Below are 23179 nucleotides of genomic sequence, written 5' to 3'. Positions count from 1 at the left end.
TTGACAACTGGTGCTGTCAAGACCTCTCTCTTGAGAACATGGATGTGACTGACGGGATTGCGCCTGGCTCTGCAAATGGGTGATTTCTTGCTGTCTTTGCATGTCTAGCCGACTGCCTGTGAAGCGCATCACATTCTGGCTTAATCTTGTTCAATACTGCAGCTGTTATCCTCCTCTGCTCTCCTCCCCTCCCCTCTCCTCCCCGCCCCTCTCTCCGTTCTCCTGTGGAGAATTTGGGGTGCGGGGGCTGGTAGGTTTTTCCTTTATACTTCCCGATGGTAGAAACCCGCCGGGCAGGAAAGGGCTTCGGGAGAATTTGGACAACCTGAACCTTAAGAAAGAGCCCCCGCCTCCGCCCCGCCTTCGCGGCGGGCGCCGTCCGCGCGCGTCCCCGCTTCCCCGCGGACTCCCGTCCGCCCTCACCGCTGCGTCCCGCATCCCTATTTTTAACCGCCGCAGAGCGCACGGTCACGTGTCGGCGGGCGCGTGGTGGGGGTGGCCCGGGAGGCGCGCGCCGCGGGGAGCGGGAGCCCGCAGCGGAGCCGGAGCCGGGGGGCCGCGGCGATGCGGGTCTGGAGCTCGGAGCACGTGTTCGGGTGAGGCGGGGCTGCGGGCCGCCGCGGGGTCCGGGGTCCGTCCCGCGCGGGGCTGACAGCTCCCAGGCCGCGGCCTCACGTGCTGAAGGGAGAAGAAGGCCCTTCGCGCCTTGGCGGGGCGTCGCCGGGCGCGGGGAGCTGTCAGGCGGGCGCGGGGCGCGCGAGCCCGGCGGCTGGGCCGGACGCCGGGCCGGGAGCCCTCCGCGCGTGGCTCCTCTGGTGGCGTGGACGCGGCTGGCACAGCACCCCGCCAGGTGACAGCGGCAGGCCGGGGCCCTCCTACACCCCGTTCCGGTTGGGGAAAGGGGTGCGGGGTCCTAGGGAGAGCAGAGGGTGCGCATTGCGACCGATCACAAACATTAAGCGTTTCATAAATGAGGGGTCCACAGCGGCTCAGGCGCTCGGGAGAAAGCCAGACGTTGACGAGGCATGTGGGCGCTGTGGCGTGGAATGCACTTTTGGGCGCGGAAGGCCTCTGAGCTAACGTGAAAAACTGGGAGCTGCTTCACAGTGCCCTCGTGACCTAAGCGTTATCTTCGTCTTAAGTCATCCATCTGTGACACTCTTACATCTTTCTTTAATACGTTTAAAATAATAAAGATTTTTAAATACCCTAACCCCACTTAGAAAAGCATTCATTTTGGAAAAAATATCGTCAAGTATAATTCAAAAATAAATTTAAAATAATTTTAAAAACTGCATGAAATGGAATTGTCCTTCGACCTTTTTATGTAAAATTGTAATAAAAATTTATCAAGTGGTTAAAACCTCTATATTATTTTTAATGAAATCTTTAGACTTGATGGAATGCAATTTTAGTGTTAATTTTTGTACACCCTGCAGCCTTTCTCATTTGAGATTATTTGAGAAACCCAGTGAAAGCCCCAGTAAGAATGATCCTGCTCTCAGTTGTCCCAAGGACACAACTAGCACCATCCAGATGCAGAGGGGAGAAGTTCAGCCACTGTGCACTGTAGATGCCTGGGCGGGCAGGCGGGAGTATCCTGGAATTCACCTAGAAGTTGGTGAAATCTTGGTTGACAAGCAGAAGTGAATTGTCAACTGTGGAAAGTCACTATTGATGAAATTCACCCATTTAAAGTGTACAATTTAACAATTTTTACCAAATTAGAGTGTACAACCAATTTTAGAACATTTTCATCTTCCTACAAGGCCCCCTCATGCCCATTTGTAGTCACTCTCCACTAGCATTCCCAGCCCGAGGCAACTGCTAACCTGCTTTCTGTTTTTATGGATTTGTCTTTTCTGGACAGATCATGTAAATGTAATAGATTTGTAGTCTTTTCAGTCTGGCTTCTTTAGCTCAGCATAAGTTTTTTTGAGGTTCATTGTGTGGTGGCCTGTATCAGTACTTCGTTTTGGTACCCCTGGCACCCTGCCAGTAGGCACCATAGTAGGCACTCAGTGAGGGGCTGAAAAACCTCATGGAGATCAGATGCCTTCTCAAAATGAGGGTGGCTACCCACCAAAAAAATTCTAGTCAATCCCCAAGCTGCTGTGGACTAGGCACTTATCCACTGCCATTGATTTTTGAAGTTAAAAGCAAAGGGCCATAATAAAAATTGACAACCTTGGAGTACAGCTGTTTGCGGACAGTTTCAGGTAGGCCCCTGTGGCTGAAGGGTCGCAAACAGTGTCGTACTGTGCCGTGGCACACAGCACAGAATGGGAAGCTGGGCTTTCTGGCCAGGCTGACTGCAGAGTTTTTCCCTTGCTTAGTCCATTGAAATCCCTGAATTTTTTTTTCTTTGAGGGTCACGGATCTTTCATTTTGTTTTTATACTTGTTTCTTTTTATGTTTGTTGTATTGTCAATGACTATTTGATTGGAAATTGATAAATTTGCTCTGAAAAGGTAAGAAATAATTAGCACAAAACTTTTGACCATAGTAAGATTTTTTCCTTTGTCCACATCCCAAAGAAACCCCAGGGACTGGAGATCGGGCATAGTGGAGAGCAATATAAACATGCCTACAGAAATGGAGAACCCTTTGGGAAAGCCGTCTGAATTAGCAAGTTTATTACCTAGGCAATGTTCAAGATACTCTAAATAGTAATGAAAAATGTAGGACTAAAATATAAAAATATAGAAAGGGGCATTTAAAAGTTGACAGGTTTATACATTTTATCCTCACAGCATTGACTTAGGTTTCAGGTAGACCTATAAAATCTTCAAGAATAGAGCCAACACAAGTAGATTTCTGTCGGAGATTCAGGGCCATATGCTCTGTGGATTCCAACAGCTACTAGGAAAGGTCTCTAGTAGGTAATGTCCATCTCATGGAAGGAGGGGCTTAGGAGATGATGTAGGCTTGCTTTCTAGCTGTGAGCAGGGGTAAGAATGCACCTCCCCCCACCTTTTTTATAAAATAGGAGAAATTGAACATTACAGATAAGAGTTGAAGTACCTCCCCAATGCTACATTCCAACCCTCCCTCACCCCACAGGCAAACAAGATTATGAATTTGGGGGTATCCTTCTAAAGATGTATATTCCATTTGACTATATTTGTGTGTGCGTTTATTCATAAAAAATGTGTAATGTTTTAAAATAGAATGAGATCATCTTGTATAGCTCTTGACAATATCCTTTTTTCTCAACAATAAGGTTTTGAGATTTGTGTGTGTCATGTATGTATATATACACATGCACATATGCATATCTATATCATAGCTATATAATATTCTATTGTATGAATCTGTTACAATTTATTCTTTCTCTTATTGAAAGGACATTAAATTTCTCCCCCTTATTGCAAATGGTACTGCAGTGACCATCCTGTGTATCTTTCTGGTGCACTTTTCAAGGAACCATGTAGGCCAGCAATTCTCAAATTCTTCAGCCTCAGGATTTCTTTATACTCATAGAAAATATCGAGGACCCCAAACAGTTTCTGTTTATGTGAATTATAGCTATCAATAGTTACCATATTAGAAATTAAAACTGAGAAGTTAAATGTTTTTAATTTATTAAAATTAACAACAAACCCATTGCATTAACATCAATAACATTTTTAAATTTTTTTTAAACCCTATACTTTCCCAACCCCCCCCCCCAAGTTAGTAAGAAGAGTAGCACTGTTTTTAAGGTTTTATTTTTATTTTTTGTTAATTTCTATAATGTCTGCTTTAACAGAAGATGGCTTGATACTCGTATCTCTGTATGCATTCTAAGTTTTATAATCTGTTGTTTTGGAAAAGATAGGAGTATTTTAACAGTCATTTAAAGTAACCGTGGCTGTTCTTTGCTACTGTTAACAAAGCAAGTGTTAGTTTCTCAAGGCAGTAGTAGTGTAAAATCTGAAACTATAATGACCAGAGCAATTGGCTTGTCCTGTGCTTTGAATGTATCTTTCACCCAGGTGTGATTTTGTGGTGTCTTGCACTGCTCATTTGTGAGTTCACATGTGGGTTCACCAGGTTAGAGTATAGGGCAGTCATCAGGCTCATGGGAGCAGAGAGAAGTTTTCTGAAATTCCAATTTTCACTTGAAATTCAAATTTTATCTCTGGCAACAAATGCAATCAGTTATTTTCCTTGGCATAAAAATAAAGGCTGACTTTATTATTAATTTTTGAGAGAATGTCCACCAAATATCCCAGTCTGAATAGGAGTTTGTCCCCTGAGTTGTTTCAGGTACAGGCGGTGGCTGTGGAGAGGAGCAGCGGCTGGGCCCACCGCCTGCACAGCTGCCCAGTGCTTCCCTGGCCACCATGCACCTCTGGCGCAACAGAAGCACTCTGTCCCTTCTTCCTGGGCCCTGGCTCAGAATATTAAAAGAAAAGTGTTCAGGGGTCTAGATGTAATCAAACAAATCTATTTCATCACAGATAGTCTTAAGAAACACCAGCATGGTTTACCTGAGTGCACAGCAGTGAGCAGTGACCACGAGTGTGATTTGGGGCCCTGGCCTTAATTTGTGGGGCGAGGCCGCTGCTGCTTTTGCAGCATAATGTCAATAGGGTGAAAAAGACAAATCACCTTTTAGTTTACTGTGAAACAGTTTTGGCCTTGCAGACCTTCTGAAAGTACCTGCGAACCTCCAAGTGTGTGGACAACACTCAGAACTACTTGTCTGGGCCTGGAGTCGCTTTGGGTAGGGTGCAGGAACACTTTGACTTGTTTGTGGCTGCCTTCATCTTTTTTTTTTTTTTTTTTTTTTACATAATGCATTCTTTTTAAAAAATTTATTTAAATTAGTTTCAAGGATACAGTACATTGATTAGACATCTATATAGTTTGTAAAACGATTCCCTCAGTTGCTGCCTCCCTCCCCTGACCCTTCACCTAGCCAACGTATTCATGCTAACTGCATTCCCTATGCCGTGCTCCCCATCCCCGTGACCATCCATCAGCCACTAATTGGTACTTCTTTAATTCTTCACCCTATTCTCTCAGCTTTCATCTTTTTTTTTTTTAAACTTGCTATTATGGAAATTTCAAAAGTATGCAAAAGTGGAGACTAGAATAGTGAGTGCCCAGTCCCATCTCCCAGGTTGATAGTCGCCCTCTTGCAGCCCGTCTGGTTTCATGTGTCTCCACCCACGGCTCCTTCCTCCGTATTATTTTAGGTAAACCCCAGATATCCTATAATTTCACCTCATTTGTGCTTCTGATACTCTCACTGTTCGAAGAGAGAAGTCTCGTTTATTCCTTTCCACTCCTCAGTGTGGAACCTGGAATGAATCCTCCCACCTGGTACTAGCACGGTGCTCCCTGTAGCCGCCTGCAGAGGGACACAGAGCCCTCCTGCCCTGGGGATGGCCACTGTGAGCCGTGGCCATGGATTGCTCCTCCTGGGGATTAACTTCAGCAGTTCCTGTGTGCCTAACCCTGGCAGCCAAGAGCCCTTTCTGACAGGTCGCATCTTGTCACCATTTCTAGGTAAACTGCACTCGGGTTGTGCGGCTTGTAATCCCCCAGCTGTCCCCGTCTTCCATATTCTTACCTTCTCTCCAACACTTCATGTTGCCAGACTTTTCAGGTTTCGACAACTGAATGAGTGTCAGGCTGTTTAACCGAGAATTGTATAATACCGATTTGATGTGCTTAAACCTTGTTATTTATAAAATATTATTAATTTACCCTTCCATTGTTCTGTCCGTGTTAATTTGTGTGGCCATCCTGCTATAATTGGTGGAATTATTTATTAACGTGAGTATTTTAAGCAGGTTGTATTTAGTTTAAATTGTTAGCTAGAAAGATGCAAGATTTCTATATAAAAGAAATATTGTGTAAGATATGCTTAATACAAATATTCCCTCAACTTTTAGATAGTTTTAAGTAATTTTAGAAGGCATAACCTGTTCTGCTGAAATTAATGGTTTTTATGAGAACAACCCTTAGGAACTTGACTTACAAGGCTCACAGATTATTTCATTGAGAAGGTCTGCCTATGTAACGAGGACCCTTTCTGCTTTCACATATTTCTAGATTATCCTTCTTTCCCAGGGTCTTGGGTTGATCATGTCCCTGATGGTTCTTCCTCAGAGAGGAAAAGGCTCACTCTCTGCATCCTACAGAGTGATCACAACCAGCCACATCTCTGCTTCTTCATATCTTTCTGTTAAAGCCAGTGAACACATTAACTTAGCAACATGATTCCATGGTTTAAAAAAGCATTTCTTTGTTTAGAGAGCAGATTCCAGAGTAGGCCCTAACAATTAGAGGCCATGGAATATAATGAGAAGATCATAGGGTAGGGAGTCGGGAGACCTGGTTCTAGTCTGGGTCTTGCTCCTAACTTTTCAACCTGGGATAAGAGTTTTATGAGATAAAGTAGATTAATAGGTACTAAATTATACTGTTTTAAAAGGACATCAAATATGGAACAAAAACGTTCAATATGTTTACAATCTTTGCTACTTGATTTAGTCATTCCATTTCTAGAAATTTGTCCAAAGGAAAATTAGGACAAATACGTTGAAAGGCTAGTGTACACAAATGTTCACTACTGTCTTTGCAGTGCAAAACTGGAAGCAATTTAAATAATCTACCATCAGGGAGTAGTTAAATATAAATATCCACATGATAAGTCCATATATTGCCCATGATTCCAGTTTAATATTTTTAAGTGTGTGTGCGCGTGTGTACACCCGTGTGTAGTTCTCGAGTCTGGGCTGTGTCTACACATACTGTCCAAACATGTCTGGGAACATCTTGAAAAATGATGATGTCATCAAGACATGCTTATCTTTGCAGGGGGCTCAGGTGCTTCCTGGGAGCACACGCAACCTGAAGGAAGGAAGAATTGGTACAGTAAGCCCTGTGGGGGAAGGTCCACCCCGAATACCTTGTGATAGTGCCTGACTTGGCTCCCACCAGACTTGCGTTTGAGGGTCTGAGCATGAACAAGCACAGACCCTGGGAAAGCAGTGGAGCAGTGAGCACCTGCTTTGGGACCTCTGATGGTAGGAAACAAGCAGGGACATAGGTATACACCCCCTCACCTCACGGGCTCGGGGCCAGAGGAAGAACAGTGGTGTCCTGCTGGAGCAGCCTCAGGGAGAGCATAGAACACCCCTAGGGACTCCCACACAGAATGTGGTTATCTTTAGAAAAGTGGAGTTCTGGGCAATTTTACTTCTTCATACATTTCTTTATTTTTCAGAATTTGAACACATATTTTTACAATCAGAAAAAAATATGTGGCCACTTCAAGTCACATAACCACTTAGAAGTTGAAACAAAGTAGTTGCTTTTTCATAGCACATTGGTAGCTGGGAGCAGTAGCCTGTTCTGGATACATATAAGGCAGGTGTGTTTTTCTGTTATAATAGTGTCAAGTTGCTAGGTGTTGAGTTGATCACTTAGGACAAGGAGCCCAAGTGAAAGTCATGGTCAAGCCTTCGTTCACTGCAACAGTTCAGGCAAGAGGCAAAAAGGGTGCCTACTCCCTAGTGTTCTGTCTCTTCCATGGAACAGCACGACAGACAGGATGGGGAGAATTGTCCCAGAACCTCCAAACTAAAGCATTCTGCCTCTTTATGGACTGGAGGAGGGGCAAGAGAAAGTGCTGGGACAGGAAAAGTGCTGAGCCAGAGAGGAGGAAAGTGCTTTGGGCAAGGGTCCCCACTAATGAGAAAGCCTCTGAATTCCAATAAATACGTGGGCTAGGAATGCAAACCTGATGAGTGTAGCCACCAGAGGCCTGGGATCTTGTCTGTGTCCCAGGTCCCTGGTAAGGCCTGCTGGCTAAGGCTTCTGATGGCCCCTTGTTTGCCCTGAGGATTGCCGGATCCAGGATTTGGACCTGGAGCCGAACTCCTCAGATATATTTGTTTGAATATACCTTGAGTTAAAACCAAAGGAAAAAACTTTAATAGCAGTATTAACATTGGTTTTCATTTTACTCTGTGGCACCATCTCTGGCTCCCATGCCCCTCTGGGACACTTTACAAATCATATGGAAGGCCTGATTATTGTATTTTTCCTGCCAGCCACCCATGGGACATGGTCATCAAGGCTGCTATGAGGAAGTACCCAAACCCGATGAACCCCTGTGTCGTGGGAGTTGATGTGCTGGAGCGCAGTGTGGACGGCCGTGGCCGGCTTCACAGCCAGCGACTCCTCAGTACCGAGTGGGGTCTGCCCCGCCTCGTGAGAGCGGTGAGCCCACAGCTGCTTGCCCCTGCTGGCACCCCCAGCACCCAGCTACACCTGTATGCCTCTGCTGATACCCACTTCCTCCCCACTACGCCTGCTTTGCCCTGGCCACACACACATCGCCCCTTCTGGGACCAGCATCACCCTCGCTATACCTGCATCACCAGGCTGTACTCTCTTCACCCCGGCTGGCTCCCACCTGCAGGAAATGACAACCTTCCCTAAGAGTGTCCACCTGGGATTTCTGGGAATCCCAAGAGATGATCTTTTTCTCTGTAAACTTCATTTAACTACCCATCTCCATGGGGCCTGACACATCTCCTGACATGTGGCACTGCTCCCCCACCCTCAGCCCCTGCCACCACTGAATCTTCTCCTGCCTCACTCCATAGTCTTGTATCCATTTGCTCAGGCTGCCATGATAAAACACCACAGACAGGGAGCTTTCACCATAGGCCTCTGTTTCCTGCCCATTCTGGAGGCTGCGAGTCTGAGAGCAAGGTGCCAGCGGGGTGGTTTTGTCTGCAGGCCACAAGGGAAGAGTCTGTTCCCTTCCCTCACAGACGGCTGCCCTATGGCTGCTTTCTCACGTGGCAGTCCCTCCTGCCAAGCCCAGCGCTTCACATGGCGTCCTCCCTGGCCCTCCACTGGCAGAGGGGCCTTCCCTGCTCTCCTCCTCCACCCCGTTTTCTTTTTTATCAAAGCATTCATTATTGTCATATACTCAACTCTACTTGAATTCATTCGTTTAATGTCCGTCCCACCTGTTAAGACAGAAGCACCTAAAGTCGCTGCACAGGGACTGCCCATCGCTGCATCCGTAGATAAGTGAATTAGTAAATGAAACAGTATTTTGTGTTTGATGCTACAAAATGAAAACTCTAACCCATCACTGTGCTAGTTTTGCTTTGTTTCTTAGATTTTGGGAACCAGTAGGACTTTGACATACATCAAAGAACATTCTGTTGTGGATCCAGTGGAAAAGAAAATGGAACTTTGTTCCACCAATGTAAGCACTGTTCTAAGATGAGAAGGGTGCTTTATATTTTTTGGTGATGGCGTGTAATGTCAAAGTGATCATTTATTTTTAACAGGCTGAAATCATTTAGTAGTATTTTGCTTATCTTTTTATTCCAGTATAATAAATGTGTAGAAAAATGCACATACTGATAAATTGCCACAAAGCAAACACACCTGTGTAACTGGCCGACAAATCAGGAGGCGGGATGCGACCAGCCCCCGGGAGTGCCCCTTGTGCTCCTCCCCAGTACCTGCTTCCCTCCAAAATAACTGCTGTTCTGACTTCCAACAGCAGAGATGAGTTTTTTTCATGGCTTTATTGAAATGTAATAGACAATTCGTTGCTCATATTTACACTGTACAAATCAATGAATTTTTTTTCAATTACAGTTGGCATATAATAATAGTTTTAGTTGTACAGCTTAGTGATTAGAGATCTATATAACCCCTCTGTGTAAAGTCACAGGTGGCCTGGCAGGCATCCGCCATTAGCCATTTCTGACAACTTACACATTCTGTTTTCTCTCCTCTACTTGGAAAATTTCACTTCATCCTTCAAGAAAGCTTAGTTGCCAGTGAAGAGGGATGGTTCATGCTATAGAGAGGTCTAGTTGAAAGAAAATGTTGGAGTAGGACAGATGTGAACCTATATCCTGAAATTATCACTGAATGGTTGTATGACTGCGTATGCTACTTATTAACCTTTTCTGAGTCTCATATTCTTTGTCTAAAGAAAAATCTCATAGTATTGTTATGAGGATTTATGAAGGAAAATAAGGTATATAAAATACAGTGTCATAAAAATTTTGCACATAAAATGATAATAGCTAATCAGAGTTTAATTGTTAATGTTAAATATTTTCATACACTGTAATAATTGTAACTAAAGAGACTTTTGATTTCTCTGGGCTCAAAAGAAGGACAGAGATTTGCAGGCTAACTGCTTTGCTGGAAGTGCGAGGCCGGGAGGAGATCGCGGTGGGAGATGATTACATGAGCACGATATAAGCGCTTCAAGTTACCATTGCTGGAACATTGTATTGCTTTTGACCACTTAAACTTTTTAAGAAAATGGTCTTATATTGCAATTGGTTCTTTGCTAAGAGAGTAAATTGGGTTAAACAAAGATAAAATTCTAAAGCTCCATTGGCCAATGTGGCAGCCACATGTGGCTATTTCTACTTAAATTAATTAGAATTAAGTAAAATGAAAAATTCAGTTCCTCAGTCACACCAGCCACATTTCAAGTGTTCATTAGCCACACATTTAGTGCCTTCCCCAATGGATAGCAAAGATATAGGACATTTCTATTATTACAGAAAATTCTGTGGGACTGTGCTATTCTAAGAGATGAGGTCTGCTCAGCCTTGTTCTTACGGTCTGTGTGCATTCAGGGCTCTGTCCTGTGAAACTCCAGGGCAGGGTGCCCCGGAGCTGGGGTCTGCCCCATTGGGTCAGAAGCTTCTTGTTCATTTAGCTGCATACTAGTCTAGGAATGTTTTGTCCTTTGCTGTGGAGGATTTGGCAGTTTGAGAGAACAGGTTTTCCCCACTATCTGAAACTAGACTATTCCTATGAAACCTTTCGTAAGCTAAAATGGTATAATGGCTGCACAAAATGAATGGAGATAAAGTGTAGATGCTCACAGACACAGCTTTCAGCTGCGGCGGCTTGTTGCTGAGGTGCAGAGTGTGGCACCCAGTAGAAATGCTTGTGCACACCGCCTGCATAATGACTTGCTGCAAAACAAACACTGAATGCTATTTTCACCTTTTTTTTTTTTAAAAATAAATGTGAAGATCCTCTTCAGATTTCTTTCAGCTAGTGAAAATGGGGACTGATGTAGATCTTTCCTAGAAGTATATGAGAACTTTCAAAAAGTGAGGGATACCTGCTGTTTGAATGTCAGGCCCAGCTCAGGTTTCGGTGAGTTATGGAGAGAGAGCAGGCGACAGTTATCAGGTACCACAGCCAGGATGCAGTTTCCTGGGGCCTTAATGTGGTGGTGTCTGCCGTGCCTTCATGTTTCTTCTGTTCTGGGTCTAGTAAGTGCTGATTTGGGGATGGCAGAGTATGGGAAGATGGTTTGGGAAGAAATGCAAGAGAAATAGAACCTAAAGCCATTGTTTCTTTTTTTTTTTAAGATCACACTCACAAATTTGGTGTCGGTGAATGAGAGGTTGGTGTACACAAGGCATCCAGAGAACCCTGAAATGTACGTCATCTCATCCTAGCACTGACACACTGAACCCTGGGGTCAGGGCTGGGTGGAGCCTTTCCTCTCCCAGGGCCGTTCAGCCCTCTGCTTCTTGCTCTTTTGTAGGACTGTGCTCACACAAGAAGCCGTCATCACCGTGAAGGGGATCAGTCTTGGCGGCTACCTGGAAAGTTTAATGGCTAACACGATATCATCCAACGCAAAGAAGGTATGGATCTCCGTCTAGGCCCTGCATGCACTCTAGCTGTTCAGTGCAGAAGAAGGGGGTGAAATGTGTAATCCCCTAAATCCTACAAGTGCTGGGCCCTCTGTCTAGTTGAGCTCATAATGCCACAGCATATTCCACTGTTACATCCAAAACCAGTGGCAAGGGAGGCTGGCCCATATTAAGAGAAAGTGCTGGGTAAACCCAGCAGTTTGAACCTACCACTTCAAAGAACAGAAATATCACAGGCTCAGTTACCAAAACAAATCCTGCATGTCAAAAAGATGTGTGTTTACAATGTCAGGCAGGATATTTGAGATTTTGAGTCATTCCACATTTAATAGGTATTATGTGGCTTCAGGAACCTCTCCATCTGCGAAGTTTCCCTGGAGTCTGCTGCCACCTTGCATCTCCCCTCTGGCAGGATTGGGGCATGAGCCTAGTGTAGGCAAGAGGAGAAAGGATGGATCTAGGAGGATGTCCTCCCTGGGGCTCCTGGGTGGAGGGCTCGGTTGGTCGTAAGTGAGGCAGAGACTGCTCACGGGGTCCAGATTGCCCTCCTCTCCAGCAGAGTTGATGGACCGAGCTTGGATGTGTGGAAGTTCAAGATAATGCCGCTCGCCTGAGCAGGGCCTTGGCTTTTTACCTTAGTTTACCTCACAAGCTAACGTCTTCCCCTGGCTGTTCTCCCTTTGCCACTACCCCTAACTCTTCCCTTCCTCCTTTCTCTCCTGGGTATTTTTTTTTTTTATCAGAGTGATTCTTCATTTCATCATTTATGAGATCTTTTAGATGCTCTCTAAGCTATACTTCCCTTACTACCTTGCTTAAGTCACAACTTAGTGGAAAACCACTAATGGCTGGCATTTAGTCTAGTCACTAATAGAATGATCAATCTACCCATTTTTTTTTTTTTTTTAAGAAAAATTTAGACTTGAGAAACACATGCAGTAGCTTGGCTTTGTTCCGGGAAGGCAGGGGAACCGCAGCATCCAAAGCTGCACACATCTTGTCCCCCCTGTGAGCCCTCCTGAGAGGAGACAGAACCTTACTGACTCTTGTGTGTCCAGGGTATGGCTTTGCCAGGCCCCTAAATGTTTGTGGAAAAACAAAACAAAACAAAACAAAAAGCAACCAACATCAGAGGAGGAATTGAATACTGGGTGAAGCCAACACCATATCAGACTTTTTGTGAGAAAAGTCAGGATAAACTCAGTGCAGCCAAATACAATTTTTTTATTCACTTATTTGAGGGGTTGCTGTGTTGAAGGCCTGATAGAGAACCGCTGCTTCATTGTAGCTAGAGTCACCATTTGATAGCATCCCTAGTCAGTTGGGGAAGTGCTTGGGACAGCTGGCAACCTAAACGGGCCACAGGAGATGGAGATGGAGATGGAAAGGCAGGTCTTCTGGGGGTTCAGGGGCCAGAGCTTAGGGGCGACGCATGGAGGAGGCTGTGAAAGGTAGCTGCTGCTTCCCCTCGTCCTGCACTCTGGAGATGACAGTGTGCATGAGGGGTGCAAGCGTCAGCATAGCCTAAGCTGTCGGGAGAATTTTAGGCAGAATAACATAGTACCTTATTTCTGAGCTTGAGAAACTGCCTGTTTACACTGAAAGGTTGCTCACAAATGGTTACTGCTGTGTCTTTTGTAAAACTAAAGCACTTTCTTTCTGCCTTTAAATGACAGGCTTGTAGCTGCCATCTGCAGTGAGTGGCAGATTTCTTACACCATGTTGAAAATCTTTCTGTGTTGCTCCAGGGGTGGGCTGCTATTGAATGGATAATTGAAAATTCGGAAAGCGCTGTGAGCTAACGGTTCCGCATCTGCACCTTGTGATAAACAGTGGTAACTACAGTGTTCTTTAACCTGGTAGAGAAGTCAGTAACTTGTTAACCATATGCATGATGTGCAGTGCTGGAGGCTGTTTACAAGATGGAGATGCATGCGCGACTCCAGCCCTGTGCTCCACAGCATCTAGCGTCTTGGTAGTGAGTTAAAGCCACGTGGTTCATCTTCTTCCTAATTCATCTCCTTGTTTCATGGCAGGATTTATTTTCAAGGGAAATCTGAACACTTGTTATCCTGTCTCTAATGAAGCACTTGGTTACATTGCCTACATCTTGTGCTTGGTAAAGAGGCTTTCATCAGTAGAGCCAGACAGTGTTAAAGGCTGAGCTAATGGGAGGATTTTTTCATTTGCAGTAGGATTTGAATATTTGCCATGTGCTTTCTTAAAGACCACTCTGCACCCTTGCACCAGCACTGTACTGGGGAGAAGGTCAGTACACCTCACTACCACTGGCCATTTCCTTTTAGTGGCAAGCAGTGGCTGGACTGTCAGAACTGATTTGACACTTAATTGGTCAGCAGTCATCCTCATATCTCAGAAGAGAGTCAAGAGTTTCCTACTGCCGTCTGTTTGGGGAACCCTTACACTCCTGCCTTGAAACTCCTCATCCCGTTGACTTGCTGTTGCTGTGCTGCACTGGGCCCTGCTTCCCACGGTCGGTTTGTCTGTCTGCCTGCCTGTCTGCAGCATCTGTGTACACATTTGTGCCTCAGTCAGCAAAGGAGAGCCGTGTGGTTCAGGTTTCTTTAAGAGCTTCTTACTGATTTTGCTTAAGTCACTGAAGCTTAGGTTTGCCGGACACCGTCACCTTGAACTCAAGGTCATGGTCTATTGTTGGGTCTCTTTTCTTCCATGGATGCACTGCTAAGGTGACCACATGTAGACAACCTGCCTGCTGGGTGAACATGGTTTGTGAGGGGATTGTGGTATATGTGATGGTGTCACTTTGAGATGTGGACTCTGTCCCTTCTATTTCCTCATACACTAGAGCTAAATCGCCTCACTCTTTAATCAGATGCCTCACCCAAAAAATCAAAGAAGAAAGAAAGAGAGAAAGGAAGGAAGAAGGAAGTGAGTCCTGAATACGTTCACTGGCCCAGTCTGGGAGAGATGTGGAATCTGCTGGGATCTGCCATCTACCTGCTCGCAGCCTCCACCGGGCTCCTCTGTGGTGACCTCACAGGATCAGAGGCCAGGCCAAGGTGCAGGCGGAGTTCTAGTCTACTACAGAGTGAGACCCAGAGGAAGAAGACCTCTACCAGGAGGATGAGGGCCATGACCTGCCATTCCACTGTCCCGACTACTGAGCTAGGGTCTGGGATGCTGGCTCTGCCCACAACACCGCCACGCACATGCCGGCATGTAGTCAGTTGTTCTTGTGCCCTTGTCTATTTTCTCCTTAGCAACAGCTTTCAATTCAGCTCTTTCTGGCCGACTCTTGGGATCTTACTAAATATCTTTTTTCGGGTCATTCCCCATTTCCCTCCCATGCCCCTTAATTGACAGTCTTCACCGCCACTGTCTTCACCCATCTGGCTACCATCTGTCACTTCGGATGTCGTTGCCGTGCACCCTCTTCTCGCCGTCATTGCTGCACAGATCTGCACATGCTAGAGTAGGGGCACCCACCCCCAGCGGTGACATGTATGGTCAACAGTATCGTGAGATCTCTGTCCTTGGCCTGCAACTAGTTTGTCCTGTCCTCCTGGGACCAGTGACCCCAAGTCCTGAAGGCCCGTGTCATTTCTTGCTATTCAGACCTGTCCACAGGGAGAGCCACTGTTATGAGGTTGCAGCGGTAGTGCTTATGATTTTAAGCAGTCTACTGTTTTGTTAGCTTCAAGGCACTTATAATTGAGAGTTTTAATTTTCCCATTTTCAAAAGTAAAATGTAAAATCTCTTTTAGTATGTTTCAAGTTATAAAAACTTTAGAGGTCTCTTCTGTAAAGGATGGGCAGAACTATGTTTCACTATGTTTTTTCAGATAATGCTTTTTATTTGATAATACGTCCAATCCAAAATGAAATTACATTCATTTTTATTTTTATCAACCTATTTTAGGCACATAGCTTAAGGTAAAATAGAGTTAAAAGATTTATGGAAAAAAGTATTTCTCTTACTCCTTCCACGAAGCAAGGTTTGACCCTTTGAAAGGATTCTTAACTCTTTTGGCAGTTTCTGCCATTTACTTTTAGATTTCTAAATAAATAAGTGAATTCTGCTAGTTCTTGAGTCAACAATTTTAGACACAATCTGTTGACTTCTTGTTGTGGTAGATTATTATTTTATCTCTCTTACATCTCCCTTCCTCATCTTCCCCAATATAGCTATCTCATAATTTATGGTTAAAAGCATAGAGTTTCCATACTTTTGAAAATACATTACTTTTATTACCAAGCCAAACGGTATGCCATAATTACATTTTATTTCTTATATAACTGTTTTCCCTTGAAGGTAGTACTTTTCATCTATTTGATTTTATTTTTTAAAAGTCTCTGGCTGAGTCCTTCCATACTTTTTACCCACTCTCTATAGTACCCTGTAATATTTTCAAACCTCTTAGGTAGCACACACTTTTCCAGTTTCCCTGGTGACATACTTCCTGGAAGACCAGTCTTACTCTTCCCTGACCAAGCAACTGTGTGTGTGTGGTTGTCGACATTCCTAGGCACTTTCTCAACCTGTCTCCTTTCTTGGAGCTCTTGTCTCCTGGATTCCCTGCCTTCCTTTCTCTCTTCCCTACCACTAGCTGGGGAAGGACATCTTGGAGTAGCTTCTAAGACTTGGCACATCTGAAAATGTCTCTTCTGTTCTCATGCTTCATTCACAGCTTAGCTAGACATAATTCTAGATAAAAAATGCCTTCCATTAGAATTTGAAAGGCATCACGCCATTGTTTTCCACTTCGATTCTTCATCCTCCGTATGTGGCTCCCCAACCCCCCATCTCTAGAAGCTTTTAGGATCTCTTTATCCCTGATGTTGTGAAATTTCATATGAGTAAGCCTTGTTCGAAGTGGTCTTTTAAAATTCACTGTGTTGTATGTGTTTAGTTCCTAGTTTTGATATTGTACTATAATTATGTAAGATGTTATTGGGAGGAAGTGGGTGGAGGGTACATAGGGTGCTCCTGTACCATCTCTGTAGCTCCCTGTGACTCTATAATAATATCAAAAGTAAAGTTTGAAAAATATATAAGTAGTGATATCATGGAAAATAGCACTCTAAGATCAGTCCCTCCAATGAAACAATCAATAAGCTGGCAAAAAAAAAAAAATGACAGAATCAACTTTTGTAGAATTCTGGATTCTAATCAAATACTTACACCAACCTGGGAAGTGGTTAATGAATTTTAATTAACCGACCCTGCAGGTTTGGATTTGCCAGCCTCCATAATCCTGTGAGCCACCTCCTTAAAATAAATCTACACACACACACACACACACACACACACACACACACACACACACTGTCTCTCTGCCTCTCTGCCTCTCTGTCTCTCTGTCTCTCTCTCCTCCTCTCCCCCTCCCTCCCTCTCTTTCTCTCCTCATTCTGTTTCTCTAAAGAACCCTAATACACACACTATCGAAGCTAAGTTGGTAGCAATCTAAACTAGATTTTTATACATCTAAGATGTTAATTATAATCACCAGGGTAACCAGTACGAAAATAACTAAAAAGATACACAGAAAAGGAAACAAAGGGAATCAAACTGATGTACTAGAAAAAAAAATCAAACACAACATAACAGTGTGAAAAGAATTCAAGAACAAGAAGATATGAAATTTGTAGGAAAAAAAGAGCAAAATGTAAGAAGTTAGTGCTGCTTTAGCAGTAATTACTTTAAAGTAAATGGATTAAATTCACCAATGAAAAGACAGAGGTTGGCAGAATGGATAAAAAAAAAACATGATCCTACTATATATGTTGCCTATTAAAGACTCACTTTAGATCCAAAGACACAAATAGGTTGAATGTGAAAGGAGGGGAAAAGATATTCCATGCAAATAGTAACCAAAAGAGAAATGGGTATTCATGCTAATATCAGGGAGAAAAATAGTCTTTAAATCAATAATTGTTACAAGAGACAAAGAAGGCCATATTGATAAGAAGGTTAAATCATCAAGAAGATAATAAACACACCAAACGATATAACCCAATAAGATATGAAGTAATATTAGCAGAACTGAAGGGAGAAATAGATAAAACTACAATAGTTGGAGACTTCAATAATCCTCTTTCAATAATGAATAGAACATCTAGACAGAAGATAAATAAGGAAATGGAGGACTTAAACAACACTAAACCAACTTCATCTAACAGACATTTAACAGACATATATATAAAACGGTTCACCTGATAACAGCAGAATACATATTTTTCTCAAGAACATATGAAATGATATAGACCATTTGTTAGGTCGAAAACAAATCCAAGTTTAAGAAGACTGAAATCACACAGAGTATCTTTTGCGAACACAGTGAAATGAAATTAGAATTCAATAGCTTAAGGAAAACTGGAAAATTCACAAATATGTGGAATTTTAAAAACATCTAATAACCAATGAGTCAAAGAAGAAATTACAAGTGAAATTATAAAATATTTTGAGATGAATAAAAATGAAAACACATGAATATGTATGAGATGAAGTGAGAACAGTGCCCAGAGGAAAATTCACAGTTACAAACATCTACATTAAAAAAGAGGAAAGATCTCAATCATTAACCTGACTTTAAGAACCTTGAAAATGAAGAAAAAACTAACCCCGTTAGCTATGCAGAAGGGGAGAAATGATAAAGTTAGAGAGGAGATAAAACAAAGAATAGAAAACAATAGATTATTGAAACCAAAGTTGGTTCATTGAAAAGATCAGCGAAATTGACAAACCATTATTTTAGTTAGACTGACCGGAAAAAAAGAGGATTTGAAGTAAAAAAAAAAACAGACATGAAAGTGGAGACATTTCTATAGACCTTTCAGAAATAAATGGATATAAGAGAATACTCTAAACAATTATACACCAACAAATTAGAAAACCTAGATGAGATAGGCAAATTCCTAGAAACAAATTACCAAAACTGATTCAAGAAGAAATAGAAAATATCAACAGATCTATAACAAGTAAATAGACTTAATCAGTAATTAAAAATCTCCAACAAAGTCCAAATCTTAATTAGAATTAATACCAACCTTTGACTTTTCCAAAAATAGTGGAGAGAATAATGTCCTAATTCTGTGGAACTGGTATTACCCTGATACCAAAGTCAGACAAAGACATCCCAGAAAATGAAACTATAGACCAATATCTCTTATGAATATTGATGTAAAAATCCTCAACAAATTACTACCAAACTGAATCCAATTAAAAGGATATATAACATGACCAAGTGAGATTAATCCTAGGAAGGCAAGGGTGCTTCAACATACAAAAATCAATGTTGTATGCCTCAGAAATAGAACTAAGGGAAAAAACCCATATGATCATCTCAACTGATAGAGAAAAAGCACTTAAAACTTATTACCTTTCATGATAGTAAAAAACCCACTATTCTGGGAATAGAAATAGAAATTCTAGAAATATTTTAGGAATAGGAATAGAAGGGAACTGCTTCCACATGATAAAGGGCATTTTTGAAAATCCCACAGCTAACATCCTACTCAATAGTGAAAGACTGAAATCTTTCTCCATTAAATCAAGAAAAGACAAAGATGCCCACTTTCACCATTACTATTCAACATTATGCTAGAAGTTCTAGCCTGAGCAATTAAACAAGAAAAAGAAATATTAGGCATCCAAACTGGAAAGGAAGAAGTAAAACTATATTTACACACAGATGACATGATCCTATATATAGAAAATCCTAAAGAATCCACAGAAAGCTAATAAAGGAATTTAGCGAAATTGTAGGGTGTAAGACCAACACATAAAAATCAGTTGTTTTTTTTTTACACTAGCCATGAACAATTTATAAAGAAAATTAAGAAAACTGCAGTTTACAATTGCATCCAAAAGAATAAAATATATAAAAATAAATTAAAACAAGAAGGTGGAGTACTTGTATTTAGAAAACTACAAAACATTGCTGAACAAAATAAGACATAAATAAATGGAAAGACATCCTTGTTCATGGATTGGAAGACTTAATAGTGTTAATAGTGTTAATATGGCAATATTACCTAAAACATTCTACAGAATCCATGCAATCTCTATTAAAATTCCTACAGCTTCCCATCCTCACTCCCCACAAAATAGAAAAGCCAATCCTCAGATCTATATGGAATATTAAGGGTCCCTGAATAGCCAAAACAATACTGAAATAGAAGGACAAAGTTGGAGAGTTCACACTTCCCAATTTCAAAACTTCTTACAAAGCTTTGAATGAAAGCAATGTAGGCCTGGTGTAAAATAGACATATAGATCAATGGAATCAAATTGAGAGTTCAGAAATAAACCCATTTATCTATGGTCCATTGATATTCAACAAGGGTGCCAAAACAATTAAATGAGGAGAGAATAGGGTCTTCAACAAATGGTGCCGGGACAACTGGATATCTGCATATGAGAGAATGAAGTTGGACTGTTAGGTCACACCATATACAAAAACTAATTCAAAATGTATAATGACCTAAATTTAAGAACAAAAACTATAAAAATCTTAGAAGAAAACATAGATGTAAATATTCACGGTCTTGTGTTGGGCAGTGGATTCTTAGATATGACAATAAAAACATGAAGAACAAAAGAAAAAATAGACAATTCAACTTTGTAAAACTTAAAAACGTTTGTATATCAAGGGACACTATCAAGAAAGTGAAAAGACAAACTACAGAATGGAGAAAAACATTGCAAATCATTTATTTGTTAACGGGTCTACTAATCAGAATATATAAAGAACTCTTACTAGTCAACAATGAAGAAGGAATCCAATATAAAAACGGCCAAAGAATCTGAAAAGACCTTTTTCCAAAGAAGATATGGAAAATAATAAGCATTGGCAAAGATATGGAGAAACTGGAAACCTTGTTCATGCTAGTGGTAATGCAAAACGTTGTAGCCACTCCAGTCCTAGTTACATATTCAAAACTATTGAAAATGAATACTTGTACAGAAATGTTCATGGGAGCATTCAGAGCCAAAAGGTGGAAACAACCCAAATGTCCTTCAACTGATAAATGGCAAAATGCCAAAATTGTACACTGGAATATTTTTCGGCCATAAACATGAATGAAGTATTGATACATGCTGCAACGTGGGTGAATCTTTAAAACATTACACTAAGTAAAAGAAGCCATGTACAGAAGGCTACGTAATGTATGACTCCATTTACATGCAATATTTATAATGGGTAAATTTATATAGACAGAAAGCTGAGTGGTGTTTGCCACGGGGTGCGAGGAGGGACAGATGGGGGAGACTCTGCTGAACAGGTTTGGGTTTCCTTTAGTTGTGATGGAACTGTTTTGGAACTAGATAGAAGTGGCGGCTGCACAATGTTGTGAATGTACTCAGTACTACTGAGTTGTATACTTTAAAACAGTTAAGTTATATGAATTTCATCTCAATAAAAAAGAATACATAGTTTTAAACAAATATACATACATACACACTTACGTATGTACATACATACATAGCTGAGGTCAGGTCGACCAGACATAAAACACATCATAGTGCTGGGAATTTGGTCATCCCTTGGTTCTGGTAATGACTTCTTTGATAACTTCTCCACCCTTTTTTCTCCTCTCTTTTTCTGGAAGTCTTCTTAGTGGTATGTTAAGCTTCTTGGATTGATCTTGTAATTTTCTAATAGTTTCTCTCCTTTCTACCAAGAGTTTTCCTGGACTTTATCTTATAACCCTTTCACTGATTTTCATTTTGGTTGATTATAACATCCTGTTCTTGCTTCACAAGATGTAGTGTCCTCCCTTCTCTGCAGAAATATACGTGAAGAAGCTTCCTTCTGAGCCTCCACGTCTCTGGCATCTTGCCGCCCTGGAGGCTCTCCTCAGATGTCTGTTCACGCTGACATAGTCATAATGAAGTGAGCCCCAAGGAGAGCAAGGCTCAGTGACTGCCGGGCTTTACTCTAGGCTGTCACTGCAGGGTGTCCTGTGGCTTTTTCTTTGACTCCCAGTTACCTTTTCTCTAGAGTGGTTTAGTTTTTCCTGACAAGACTCCTCAGCCTCTTGGGGTATTTGTGTGGGGACCCAGGGGTCTTAGGATCTGGGCTATAAAATCATCCCCTTCAGCCTGCCCCTTGCCCTCGCTCTGGACATTTCCCAGGCTCCAAACAGCTGTTTCTGACCCACTGTGCCAGGTCACTGCTCCTGCTTCTGCTTTCCAGCTTCAAGTGATGGACTGGGAGATTGCTGACTCTGTAGTTTCTGGTTTGTGGTTCTGTTTCTTTCCTGATAGTTTTGTGGATTTTTCAGAGATGAGGAAAAAAAGATCTTAAAAATCAAAGTTCTGTTCGCTTTTAATAAACGAGACTAATTTTAAAAATACATGAAAGCAATCCATGTTTATGGTTTTAAAAAGTATAAGAGTTTCTGTGGAAAAGTGATGGCCTCACCTGTAAAGGAAGAGTGACTGGCCTCTGCTCGTTGACTCCCAATTTTTACAGAGGCTTCCAGACATGTTTTATACATATGGAAGTGTGTGGTGTTTTTTTCTTTTCTTTCGTTTATTAAACAGATGGGATCATACTGTATGTACTGTTTTGTGTCTTTTTTCTACTTTTAACCCACATTATCTTGAAAAGTTCCTTCTTAAGGATTAGTTATACAGCACCGGTCTTAATTGCTGAAAGATTTGAGGGCTCCTTGCAAATAAGCGCTGGATTTGTAAAGGCACTCGGTACAGGGTAAACATCTAGCTCTCTGTTGCAAACTGCAGACTGTTCCTCACAGGCGTGCATCTCTCTGAACACTGTTTGAGCCCTTTCTCCACCGACAATCTCTTGTTTGACTTGTGGGCAACTGTTCTACTCAAGGTAACTCTGTCTAACTTCTTGGGGGTAATGGTCTGAAAACTGTTATGTAAGGAGTTCTATTGTACAGGGAAACCTGGAAATTTGTAGTTTTGGAAACCACATTTTTAAAGCAGGGATAAGTGAGTCAGAATGGATAGAGCTTGAATCCTCTACGATGATTAGGGTGCACAGAGGTCCCAGTGTAGTTTTGGAGGAAGATTGCTTTTTAGAGCAAGGACAGTTGTAAATGTCAGTTATTTAGCCACATCAAATTTTTAGTGCAGTGAAGTGCAATAAAAATATATATTTTTCTTGATGGGGTCAGTCATTAAGTAACAAAGAAGTGATTATTTTCAAAATTTGTTTAGTATGAAATTGTTTGGCTTGGAAACTTTCCTTTGGTCTAGAAATGGATGCAATATTTATTTGTACAACTCTTTCTATTTGGAATTCACCATAAGCAAATGTATGATAAAATATCATGAAAGCTGGGTGCAGGCAGCCATGTGAAATTTAACTTGGATTTCTAATTTGAGAAAATATTCCAAAGCTTAACTTTAATAATATAATATTGCTTCATAATGAATATCTGTCGCTATCACTGTGGCATTGGTGTTCAGCAGGTCCCGCCATCACCTGGAGGGTGGTCTCATTTCCCGAGATGCCCTTGAGCAGAGGTGTTAGAATGTGTAAGCA

The 23179-nt window shown here is 42.0% G+C and overlaps 1 protein-coding gene across 3 annotated transcripts; it reads left to right on the top strand.

Annotated features, from left to right (window-relative positions):
- Positions 1-527: 527 nt before the first annotated feature.
- On the top strand, positions 528-16957 carry PRELID3A (PRELI domain containing 3A). 3 transcript variants are annotated; one of them, XM_016119911.2, is made up of 7 exons: positions 528-596; positions 8055-8223; positions 9140-9229; positions 11385-11455; positions 11564-11666; positions 13424-13510; positions 14530-16957. In XM_016119911.2, exons 1-6 carry the CDS (start codon positions 565-567, stop codon positions 13475-13477), a joined length of 519 nt encoding a protein of 172 aa, XP_015975397.1. In that variant the 5' UTR covers positions 528-564; the 3' UTR covers positions 13478-13510; positions 14530-16957. The 3 variants fall into 3 exon arrangements, with proteins under 3 accessions (XP_015975397.1, XP_015975398.1, XP_015975396.1); XM_016119912.2 differs by having other exon boundaries at positions 14503-16957; XM_016119910.2 differs by lacking the exon at positions 13424-13510.
- Positions 16958-23179: the final 6222 nt, after the last annotated feature.

Source organism: Rousettus aegyptiacus, unplaced genomic scaffold (genome assembly GCF_014176215.1).
Source record: "Rousettus aegyptiacus isolate mRouAeg1 unplaced genomic scaffold, mRouAeg1.p scaffold_m13_p_12, whole genome shotgun sequence".
NCBI lineage: Eukaryota > Metazoa > Chordata > Mammalia > Chiroptera > Pteropodidae > Rousettus > Rousettus aegyptiacus.
The sequence above is the reverse complement of the archived record's forward strand: the minus strand, read 5'-3'. Positions and strand labels throughout refer to the sequence as shown.